Here is a 12,672-nt window from a genome sequence, read left to right as displayed (position 1 = left end):
TACATACACATATGAATTTAAAGTATTGACATAAATGTATCTGTATTGATATAGCCACAATCATGTACACACCGACCCACGCACAAATACCCAAGCAATTACAAATAACAAATGGGCTGTATTCCAAAATTAATTTGCTTTAGACTCCCAATAAAACAATGTTACAAATGGTACATTACTAGTCTTGCTAAACAAAACCTTAATCATTTAACCTAATTTATAGCTAAAATATTATACCTTAGTAATTTAAAAAGAAGAGAGAAAACATAATGCTGATGATTAAAAGAGAAAAATGAGGGACTTCCCTGGTGGTGCAGTGGTTAAGAATCCACCTGCCAATGCAAGGGACACGGGTTCGATCCCTGGTCTGGGAAGATCCCACATGCTGAGGAGCAACTAAGCCCGTGCACCCTAAAGCCTGCATGTCACAACTACTGAGCCCACATGCTGCAACTACTGAAGCCTGCATGCTGTAGGGTCTGCACACTGCAACTACTGAGCCCGTGTGCTGCAACCACGGAAGCCCGCGCGCCTTGAGCCCGGGCTCTGCAACAAGAGAAGCCACCGCAATGAGAAGCCCATGCACCACAACGAAAACCCAAATACAGCCAAAAAAAAAGAGAGAGAGAAAAATGATATAATTAGCTGAGAAAGTTACTTATTTATCTTGAGCATGTGGATACTCTTCATTAAGGTTCCCATCTCATTACCCATCAGCCTACAGTTCTACTTTCTCACCTTACAGTACACTTTCTACCACCTCTGCTCAAGATTATACAGGCCCTCAACGTTCAGGTCTCAGTTGTAACTGGCTCAGTTCCCATTTGACCGTCCAGGATATAAAATTATTTATACAACACAATGAGGTAACAAACATGTAAAACACACATGGTAAAAGATGGTAAAGAAACATAATATCATTTCTGATGGTAGGACTATGTGGGATTTTTACTCCTCCCTTGGCTATTCTGTATTTTATATAACAAGAAATTGAGTCCAGTTAAGACACTTAACAATTTTCATCATTTTATTTTTCCTTAAGTTATAACATGCAGAATAGAAGAAACACTTACTTCATTCCCTGACCATCTCTTATCACCACTGTCCACACTATTGAAACCTGAATCAAGGGCTCCATAGGGGCGACCTGAGTATAATTCTTCATGGCTGCCAAAAAGAAACTTTAGTTGTTAATGTAAAGTTTGAGATTTTAAAAATTAACATTTGAAATAAATCAGATGCAATTTTACTAATAAACATTTTCATGGCATTCAGGGACTTAACTATTCAGAATGAAATGAATATTCGTTTAACTTTTTAATATGAAAAATTCCAAATTCAAAGAAAGTAGATAGAATAGTATAATGAACTCCCATGTACTCATTATCCAGCTCTAAAAATATCCACATTCTGACTTCATCTATTCCTCCAGCCATTCCCAATGCCCCCCTCAATTATTTTTAACAGTACTCTTTTTCTTAAAGTGAAATTTACATACATTTAAATGCACAAACCTTTGACAAATGAAAACATCTTTGTAACATACATACCTATCATGATATAGGACATTTCTACGTTGCCAGAAAATTCCCACACATCCCTTCCCAGTCAACTTCCTTTACCTCACCACTATGTGCTCCTAAGAGGCAACTACCATTCAAATTTTTTTCACCTGAATTAGTATAGAACATCCTCAAAGCTGTCCAAGATCTAATTCCTGGAACCCATAAATATGTTACTTTACATTGCAAATGGGAATTAAGGTTGCAGATAGAAGTAAGGTTGCTAATCAGGGGACCTTAAATTAGGGAGATTTTCCTGAATTATCTGAATGGGCTCGATGTAATCACAAGGTTCCTTAAACATGGAAGAGGAAAATAGAAGAGGAGGATTCAATGCTGGCTTGAAGATGGAGGGAGGGGACCAAGAACCAAGGTAAGAAGACAGCCTCTAGAAGTTGAAAAAGGCAAGGAAATACATCCTACTCAAAACCTACAGAAAAGAATGCAGCTCTGCCATCATCTTAATTTTAGCTCAATGAGACCACGATTTAGACTTCTGACCTACACAACCATAAAATAATAAATCTGTGTTGTTTAGGCCTCTAAGTTTGGGGTGGTAACAATAGAAAAGTAATCCAATTAGTTCTGCTTATTCCAGAATGCATAAAAATGGTATATGTACTCTTTTTCTACTCAGCATCATGTCAGTGAAATTCTTGATGTTTTTAATACCTTGGAGTAGAATGGATGAATTGTATGGTAAGCATAGGTTTAACTTAAAAAACAAAAACAAAAAAACCCTGCCAACTTGTTTTTGAAAGTAGCTGTATCATTTTGCATCCCCACCAGCAATGTACTGGAGTTCCAGCTGCCAACACTGTATTCCCAGTCATTAATTTTAGTTATTATTCTGATGGGTATAAAATGTGGTGTTAATTTGTATTTCTCTGATGACTAGTGATAATTAACATCAGTGATATTTAATACCTTTGTATGTGCTTATTGGCCGTTCATTTATCTTCTTTTGAGAAATGTCTGTTCAAATCTTTTGCCCATTAAAAAATGCAACATCAATAACCTTAAAAATATTTTGCTAAGTAAAAGAGGCCAGACAAAATGCTACATAATGTTCGATTTCATTTCTATGAAATTCTAGAAAATGCAAAACTATACTGACAGAAAGCAGATCAGTGATTGCCTGGGGCTGAGGGTGATAAAAAAATATATATCGTGATTGTGTTGGTAGTTTTGTGACTGTATTCATGTACTAAAACTCACTGAATTGCACATTAAAATGGGTAAATTTTATTACTTGTAAATTTTATCTCAATAAAGCTGTTAAAAAAAATGTGCCAATCCATTTTTCCAAAATGGATGTTCCAGTTTTACTTTTTACATATTGTATTACATAAGCAATATGAGAGCACTGGTTGTTCCACATCCTAACATTTGGTGTTCTCACTCTTAATTTTATTCCTTCTTGTAGATGTGCAGTGGTATCTCATTACATTTCGATGATGACTAGTGATAAGCACCTTTTTGTGTGCTTATTAGTTATTTATATATCTTTCTTCGTAAAGTCTATTCAAGCCTTTTGTCCATTTTTCAACGGGGTTGTCTTTTTTTTAAATTAACATCTTTATTGGAATAATTGCTTTACAATGCTGTGTTTCTGCTTTATAACAAAGTGAATCCGTTATACATATACATATATTCCCATATCTTTTCCCTCTTGAGTCTCCCTCCCTCCCACCCTCCCTATCCCACCACTCTAGGTAGTCACAAACCACTCAGCTGATCTCCCTGTGCTATGTGGCTGCTTCTCACTAGCTATATATTTTACGTTTGGTAGTGTATATATGTGATGCCACTCTCTCACTTTGTCCCAGCTTACCCTTCCCCCTCCCCATACCCCCAAGTCCATGCTCTAGTAGGTCTGTGTCTTTATTCCCGTCTTACCCATAGGTTCTTCATGACCTTTTTTTTTTTCTTAGATTCCATATATATGTGTTATCATACGGTATTTGCTTTTCTTTCTGACTGACTTCATTCTGTATGACAGACTCTAGGTCCATCCATCACACTACAAATAACTCAATTTCATTTCTTTTTATGGCTTGAGTAATATTCCACTGTATATATGTGCCACATCTTCTTTATCCACTCTTCCGTCGATGGACACTTAGGTTGCTTCCATGTCCTGGCTATTGTAAATAGAGCTGCAAAGAATATTTTGGTACATGACTCTTTTTGAATTATGGTTTTCTCAGGGTATATGCCCAGTAGTGGGATTGCTGGGTCGTATGGTAGTTCTATTTTTAGGTTTTTAAGGAACCTCCATACTGTTCTCCATAGTGGCTGTATCAATTTGCATTCCCAACAACAGTGCAAGAGGGTTCCCTTTTCTCCATACCCTCTCCAGCATTTATTGTTTCTAGATTTTTTGATGATGGCCATTCTGACTGGTGTGAGATGATATCTCATTGTAGTTTTGATTTGCATTTCTCTAATGATTAATGATGTCGAGCATTCTTTCATGTGTTTGTTGGCAATCTGTATATCTTCACTGGAGAAATGTCTATTTAGGTCTTCTGCCCATTTTTGGATTGGGTTGTTTGTTTTTTTGTTATTGAGTTGCATGAGCTGCTTGTAAATTTTGGAGATTAATCCTTTGTCAGTTGCTTCATCTGCAAATATTTTCTGCCATTCTGAGGATTGTCTTTTGGTCTTGTTTATGGTTTCCTTTGCTGTGCAAAAGCTTTGAAGTTTAATTAGGTCCCATTTGTTTATTTTTGTTTTTATTTCCATTTCTCTAGGAGGTGGGTCAAAAAGGATCTTGCTGTGATTTATGTCATAGTGTTCTGCCTATGTTTTCCTCTAAAAGTGCGATAGTGTCTGACCTTACATTTAGGTCTTTAATCCATTTTGAGTTTATTTTTGTGTATGGTGTTAGGGAGTGTTCTAATTTCATACTTTTACAAGTACCTGTCCAGTTTTCCCAGCACCACTTATTGAAGAGGCTGTCTTTTCTCCATTGTATATTCTTGCCTCCGTTATCAAAGATAAGGTGTCCATATGTGCGTGGGTTTATCTCTGGGCTTTCTATCCTGTTCCATTGATCTATATTTGTTTTTGTGCCTGTACCATACTGCCTTGATTACTGTAGCTTTGTAGTATAGTCTGAAGTCAGAGAACCTGATTCCTCCAGCTCTGTTTTTCATTCTCAAGATTGCTTTGGCAATTCAGGTTCTTCTGTGTTGCCATACAAATTGTGAAATTTTTTGTTCTAGTTCTGTGAAAAATGCCAGTGGTAGTTTGACAGGGATTGCATTGAATCTGTAGATTGCTTTGGGTAGTGGAGTCATTTTCACAATGTTGATTCTTCCAATCCAAGAACATGGTATATCTCTCCATCTATTTGTATCATCTTTAATTTCTTTCATCAGTGTCTTAGAATTTTCTGCATACAGGTAGGTTTATTCCTAGATATTTTATTCTTTTTTTGCAATGGTAAATGGGAGTGTTTTCTTAATTTCACTTTCAGATTTTTCATCATTAGTGTATAGGATGCCAGAGATTTCTGTGCATTAATTTTGTATCCTGCTACTTTACCAAATTCATTAATTAGCTCTAGTAGTTTTCTGGTAGCATCTTTAGGATTCTCTATGTATAGTATCGTGTCATCTGCAAACAGTGACAGCTTTACTTCTTTGCCGATTTGGATTCCTTTTATTTTTCTTCTCAGACTGCTGTGGCTAAAACTTCCAAAACTATGTGGAATACTAGTGGTAAGAGTGGGCAACCTTATCTTGTTCCTGATCTTAGTGGAAATGGTTACAATTTTTCAACATTGAGGACGATATTGGCTGTGGGTTTGTCATATATGGCCTTTATTATGTTGAGGAAAGTTCCCTCTATGCCTACTCTCTGCAGGGTTTTTATCATAAATGGGTGTTGAATTTTGTTGAAAGCTTTCTCTGCATCTATTGAGATGATCATATGGTTTTTCTCCTTCAATTTGTTATTATGGTGTATCACGCTGATTGATTTGCGTATATTGAAGATTCCTTGCATTCCTGGAATAAACCCCACTTGATCATGGTGTATGATCCTTTTAATGTGCTGTTGGATTCTGTTTGCTAGCATTTTGTTGAGGATTTTTGCATCTATGTTCATCAGTGATATTGGCCTGTAGTTTTCTTTCTTTGTGACATCTTTGTCTGGTTTTGGTATCAGGGTGATGGTGGCCTCATAGAATGAGTTTGGGAGTGTTCCTCCGTCTGCTATATTTTGGAAGAGTTTGAGAAGGATAGGTGTTAACTCTTCTCTAAATGTTTGATAGAATTCTCCTGTGAAGCCATCAGGTCCTGGGTTTTTGTTTGCTGGAAGACTTTTAACCACAGTTTCAATTTTAGTGTTTCTGATTGGCCTGTTCATATTTTCTATTTCTTCCTGGTTCAGTCTTGGCAGATTGTGCATTTCTAAGAATTTGTCCATTTTTTCCAGGTTGTACATTTTATTGGCATAGAGTTGTTTTTAGTAATCTCTCATGATCCTTTGTATTTCTGCAGTGTCAGTTGTTACTTCTCCTTTTTCATTTCTAATTCTATTGATTTGAGCCTTCTCTCTTTTTTTCCTGATGCGTCTGGCTAATGGTTTATCAATTTTGTTTATCTTCTCAAAGAACCAGCTGTTAGTTTTACTGATCTTTGCTATCGTTTCCTTCATTTCTTTTCCATTTATTTCTGATCTGATCTTTATGATTTCTTTCCTTCTGCTAACTTTGGGGTTTTTTTGTTCTTCTTTCTCTAATTGCTTTAGGTGCAAGGTTAGGTTGTTTATTTGAGATGTTTCCTGTTTCTTAAGGTAGGATTGTATTGCTATAAACTTCCCTCTTAGAACTGCTTTTGCTGCATCCCATAGGTTTTGGGTCATCGTGATTTCATTGTCATTTGTTTCTAGGTATTTTTTTATTTCCTCTTTGATTTCTTCAGTGATCTCTTGGTTATTAATGTATTGTTTAGCCTCCATTTGTTTGTATTTTTTACAGATCTTTTCCTGTAATTGATGTCTAGTCTCATAGTGTTGTGGTCGGAAAGGATACTTGATACGATTTCAATTTTCTTAAATTTACCAAGGCTTGATTTGTAACCCAAGATACGATCTATCCCAGAGAATGTTCCATGAGCACTTGAGAAAAATGTGTATTCTGTTGTTTTTGGATGCAATGTCCTATAAATATCAATTAAGTCCATCTTGTTTAATGTATCATTTAAAGCTTGTGTTTCCTTATTTATTTTCATTTTGGATGATCTGTCCATTGGTGAAAGTGGGGTGTTAAAGTCCCCTACTATGATTCTGTTACTGTCTATTTCCCCTTTTATGGCTGTTAGTATTTTCCTTATGTATTGAGGTGCTCCTATGTTGGGTGCATAAATATTTACAATTGTTATATCTTCTTCTTGGATCGATCCCTTGATCGTTATGTAGTGTCCTTCTTTGTCTCTTGTAATAGTGTTTATTTTAAAGTCTATTTCGTCTGATATGAGAATTGCTACTCCAGCTTTCTTTTGATTTCCATTTGCATGGAATATCTTTTTCCATCCCCTCACTTTCAGTCTGTATGTGTCCCTAGGTCTGAAGTGGGTCTCTTGTAGACAGCATATATACGGTCTTGTTTTTGTATCCGTTCAGCCAGTCTGTGTCTTTTGGTGGGAGCATTTAATCCATTTACATTTAAGGTAATTATCGATATGTATGTTCCTATTCCCATTTTCTTAATTGCTTTGGGTTTGTTATTGTAAGTCTTTTCCTTCTCTTGTGTTTCTTGCCTAGAGAAGTTCCTTTAGCATTTGTTGTAAAGCTGGTTTGGTGGTGCTGAACTCTCTCAGCTTTTGCTTGTTTGTAAAGGTTTTAATTTCTCCATCAAATCTGAATGAGATCCTTGCTGGGTAGAGTAATCTTGGTTGCAGGTTTTTCTCCTTCATCACTTTAAATATGTGCTGCCACTCCCTTCTGGCTTGCAGAGTTTCTGCTGGAAGATCAGCTGTTAACCTTATGGTGATTCCCTTGTGTGTTATGTGTTGTTTTTCCCTTGCTGCTTTTAATATATTTTCTTTGTATTTAATTTTTGATAGTTTGATTAATATGTGTCTTGGCGTGTTTTTCCTTGGATTTATCCTGTATGGGACTCTCTGTGCTTCCTGGACTTGATTAAGTATTTCCTTTCCCATATTAGGGAAGTTTTCAACTATAATCTCTTCAAATATTTTCTCAGTCCGTTTCTTTTTCTCTTCTTCTTCTGGGACCCTTATAATTCGAATGTTGGTCAATGTTGTCCCAGAGGTTTCTGAGACTGTCCTCAGTTCTTTTCATTCTTTTTTCTTTATTCTGCTCTGCAGTAGTTATTTCCACTATTTTATCTTCCAGGTCACTTATCCGTTCTTCTGCCTCAGTTATTCTGCTATTGATCCCTTCTAGAGTATTTTTAATTTCATTTATTGTGTTGTTCATCATTGCTTGTTTCCTCTTCAGTTCTTCTAGGTCCTTGTTAAATGTTTCTTGCATCTTCTCTATTCTATTTCCAAGATTTTGGATCATCTTTACTATCATTATTCTAAGTTCTTTTTCAGGTAGACTGCCTACTTCCTCTTCATTTGTTATGTCTGGTGGGTTTTTATCTTGCTCCTTCATCTGCTGTGTGTTTTCTGTCTTCTCATTTTGCTTAATTTATTGGGTTTGGGGTCTCCTTTTCGCAGGCTGCAGGTTCGTAGTTCCCGTTGTTTTTGGTGTCTGTCCCCAGTGGCTAAGGTTCGTTCAGTGGGCTGTGTAGGCTTCCTGGTGGAGGGGACTAGTGCCTGTGTTCCGGTGGATGAGGCTGGATCTTGTCTTTCTGGTGGACAGGTCCACGTCTAGTGGTGTGTTTTCGGGTGTCTGTGGTCTTATTATGATTTTAGGCAGCCTCTCTCTAATGGATGGGGCTGTGTTCCTGTCTTGCTAGTTGTTTGGCATAGGGTGTCCAGCACTGTAGCTTGCTGGTCGTTGAGGGAAGCTGGGTCTTGGTGTTGAGATGGAGATCTCTGGGAGATTTTCGCTGTTTGATATTACGTGGAGCTGGGAGGTCTCTTGTGGACCAGTGTCCTGAAGTTGGCTCTCCCACCTCAGAGGCACAGCACTGACTCCTGGCTGGAGCACCAAGAGCCTTTCATGCACACGGCTCAGAATAAAAGGGAGAAAAAATGGAAAGAAAGAAAGAGGATAAAATCAAATCAAATACAGTAGGATAAAATAAAATAAAGTTATTGAAATAAAAAGTATTATGAAAAAAAAATTAAAACTAAAAAAGTAAAAAAAAAAAAAAAAAAACGGATGGACTGAATCCTGGACAAATGGTGAAAGCAAAGCTATACAGACAATATCTCACACAGAAGCACACACATACACACTCACAAAAAGAGGAAAAGGGGAAAGAATAATATATCTTGCTCCCAAAGTCCACCTCCTCAATTTGGGATGATTCGTTGTGTATTCAGGTATTCCACAGATGCAGGGTACAACAAATTGATTGTGGAGCTTTAATCCACTGCTTCTGAGGCTGCTGGGAGAGATTTCCCTTTCTCTTCTTTGTTTGCACAGCTCCCGGGGTTCAGCTTTGGATTTGGCCCCACCTCTGCATGTAGGTCGCCTGAGGGCGTCTGTTCTTCGCTCAGACAGGATGGGGTTAAAGGAGCAGTGGATTCAGGGGCTCTGGCTCACTCAGGCCGGGGGGAGGGAAGGGTACGGATGCGGGGTGAGCCTGTGGCGGCAGAGGCCAGTGTGATGTTTCACCAGCCTGAGGCGCGCCGTGCGTTCTCCCGTGGAAGTTGTCCCTGGATCCCTGGATCACGGGACCCTGGCAGTGGCGGGCTGCACAGGCTCCCGGGAGGGGAGGTGGGAACAGTGACCTATGCTCGCACACAGGCTTCTTGGTGGCTGCAGCAGCAGCCTTAGAATCTCATGCCCGTCTCTGGGGTCCATGCTGATAGCTGCGGCTCGTGCCCGTCTCTGGAGCTCCTTTAAACAGCGCTTTTAATCCCCTCTCCTCATGCACCAGGAAACAAAGAGGGAAGAAAAAGTCTCTTGCCTCTTCGGCAGGTCCAGACTTTTTCTCGGACTCCCTGCCAGCTAGCTGTGGTGCACTAGCCCCCTTCAGGCTGTGTTCACGCCACCAACCCCAGTCCTCTCCCTGCGATCCGAGCGAAGCCCAAGCCTCAGCTCCCAGTCCCCACCCGCCCCGGCGGGTGAGCAGAGAAGCCTCTCGAGCTGGTGAGTGCTGGTCGGCACCGATCCTCTTTGCAGGAATCTCTCTGCTTTGCCCTCCGCACCCCTGTTGCTGTGCTCTCCTCTGTGGCTCCGAAGCTCCCCACCCCGCCACCCACAGTCTCCGCCCGCGAAGGGGCTTCCTAGTGTGTGGAAACCTTTCCTCCTTCACAGCTCCCTCCCACTGGTGCAGGTCCCATCCCTATTCTTTTGTCTCTGTTTTTTCTTTTTTCTTTTGCCCTACCCAGGTACGTGGGGAGTTTCTTGCCTTTTGGGAGGTCTGAGGTCTTCTGCCAGTGCTCAGTATGTGTTCTATAGGAGCAGTTCCACGTGTAGATGTATTTCTAATATATCTGTGGGGAGGAAGGTGATCTCCGCGTCTTACTCTTCCGCCATCTTCTCCCAGATCTGGGTTGTTTGTCTTTTTAACATTAAGTATAAGCAGGTATTCTTTAGATATTCTGGATAGAAGTCTTTTGTCATATACGTATTTTGTAAATATCTTCCCCCAGTCTTTGGTTTGCCTATTTGTTTTCTTAATATTTTCTTTTCGTAAATAGATGTATTTAATTTTCATTAAATTTAGTTTATCATTTTTTTAATGGTTATTCGTTTCTGTGTCCTCAGAAATCCTTGCCCACCCCAAGTCACAAAGATATTCTTCCATATTTTCCTCTAAAAGTTTTATAGCTTTAGTTTTTACTTGTTTATAGCTTTAGATTTTACTTGTTTTTAAACATAGTTTTAAAAGTTAGCTTAATTTGAAGTCTAAAACATGATAAGGACTCTTGTTAAAAATTGGTCTATTAGCATTTCATTTAGTAAGACTGCCTAGGTTGAAAACAACTTTCAATGGTACAAATTTAAAATATGTAGTGTTCTTCTGGTATCGGATTTTTTATTCCATGTATTCTAAGTTTGTGTACATAACTTTAAAAAAATTATTGTGTCATGCTGTCACAATGAATCAGAACCTAAGGTACAGGGAAGGAGCAATGTATTTGGACTTCACAGATAATCCAACCAACTATTAGCTCAAAGAAGTCACTTAACCTTTGTAAAATGAGGTTAAACATTCTTACTCATATGCCTTCACATAAAGTAAAAGGTGTTAAGTAAAAACAAAAGAACAGAAACCAAACCCTATGTGAATGTAAGACATTTTTATAACTTGTCATTTATTTTTACTGATAAAGATCTTACTTTTTATGTATTTAGTAATATACAGACCTATTTGTCCAATGTGCTAAACATGCTCTGATTATAAAGATCCAAAAATATAGGTATTTTCCAGCTATCTAACTCATTTTCCTACCCTCCACTACAAAGATCATTTAGCAAAATAAGTGTCTCAGTATAATTCCAAAATTACTTCTCTCCAAAAAAAAGTAGTGAATTTCCCCCAACTTCTTATCTTGAAAACATTCATATCTACACAAGAGTTGGGAGAGTAATACAATGATATCTATTTGCCCTTCATCTAGATCTCCCAATTGTTAGCATTTAAGTAAAATGTTTTATGTGTACTGTCTACGTGACATGTCTGCTTTTATGCCTGTTTTAGAGTCCAGATCTTAAGGACAGGTACTGTGTGTGTTTTATCACAGCAAAGTCAGGCCAAGGTACCTAATTTTAAAAGCTTTCTGATGAAATATATATTTAAGTCATACTTAAAGAATTCTTTTTTGCAGATGCCAAAAGAAATACATGTATTTCAGGATTTACTGAACAGTACTTTTTAATATTATGTAAAATTTTCAAGTAAAGATTTTCAGATTTCTAGAGGATACTGTTCTATATAATGTATTTTCTGTGAAGTGACCAATCAAGGTAAGCCTAATTTTACTGTGCTATTTTATAAGTGGGCAACATAAAGAGAATAGAATCTTTGCCTTAAGCTATTATTTTATCTTCTTTATTCAGTTACCTTTAGCTTCTCCACATATTTGCTCTTTCTCAGAGATTAGACTGATAAGATTAAAGTGAGACATAGGTTAACCAACCCTCCAGGTTTGTTCAGGATTTTCCTGGTTTTAGCACTAAAGTCCTATGTCCCAGAAAACTCCTTAGTCACAGGTAAACTAGGACAGATGGTCACCCTATGTATAAATATGGCCTTTGTGAGGCCAGGAAGAGTTGTGCCAGCCAGGCTCCAGCTATGTCCTATTAGAAAGTCCAGTCTCTTTAGTAAACTACCTAGCATAAAATGGATTCAAATGCTTATGTTACTCTGTGTGGCAGGGAGATGAACTGTGAATCAGTATAGTGCAGTAAGGAGTTTAAAATATGGCTTTTTTCAAATAATTTAACAGATCTGGACTGATAACTTGGCACCATCATTTCTTAGCTATGTGACTTTAATTAACCTGTTTTACCTCTTTCAACCTCTGTTTTCTCATAAGTTTAAAAAAAAAAAAGATTAACAACACCTATCTCACAGAGTTGCTATAAAGATTACTTGAGAAAATATAAGCTAAGGACCTGCACAAAGCATTAAATAAAAGTTATCATTCTATGAAGAATGTGTTCTTAAGAGAGAGTCACCAAATCTGCTTCATTTGAGTTTAGTTCACCAAACATTTATTGAATGCCAGGCAGTTTTCCAGCTGCTTAGAATATAAATATGAATAAAGGATGGCCACTGCTTTCACAAGCTCAGGCTTGTTGTAGAGAATTAATTCCACTACCGGGGATACAGAGGCAGGACTTTTCTTACCAGTGGCTTAGTTGTTCCTTAGTTTTGGCTCACTGCCACGTCATCATAAATAAATATATTTAGTCTAAAGCTGCTTAAAATCATCACAGCAAAAAAGCATAGTTCACTTTAGATCACTATTTTAAAAAATGTGTGCCATTGTATAAAATAAGAAAG

The 12,672-nt window shown here is 37.9% G+C and overlaps 1 protein-coding gene across 17 annotated transcripts in view; it reads right to left on the bottom strand.

Annotated features, from left to right (window-relative positions):
• The window catches only part of LRCH3 (leucine rich repeats and calponin homology domain containing 3), a 115,705-nt gene that overhangs the window by 47,169 nt on the left and 55,864 nt on the right, over positions 1–12,672 (bottom strand). For all 17 annotated transcript variants that reach the window (XM_073804117.1, XM_033855712.2, XM_073804113.1 and 14 more), the window contains one exon: positions 1,074–1,167. In XM_073804117.1, coding sequence (XP_073660218.1) covers positions 1,074–1,167 — 94 coding nt within the window. The remainder of the gene's footprint in view (positions 1–1,073; positions 1,168–12,672) is intronic.

Source organism: Tursiops truncatus, chromosome 4, assembly GCF_011762595.2.
Source record: "Tursiops truncatus isolate mTurTru1 chromosome 4, mTurTru1.mat.Y, whole genome shotgun sequence".
Classification (NCBI taxonomy): domain Eukaryota; kingdom Metazoa; phylum Chordata; class Mammalia; order Artiodactyla; family Delphinidae; genus Tursiops; species Tursiops truncatus.
The sequence above is the reverse complement of the archived record's forward strand: the minus strand, read 5'-3'. Positions and strand labels throughout refer to the sequence as shown.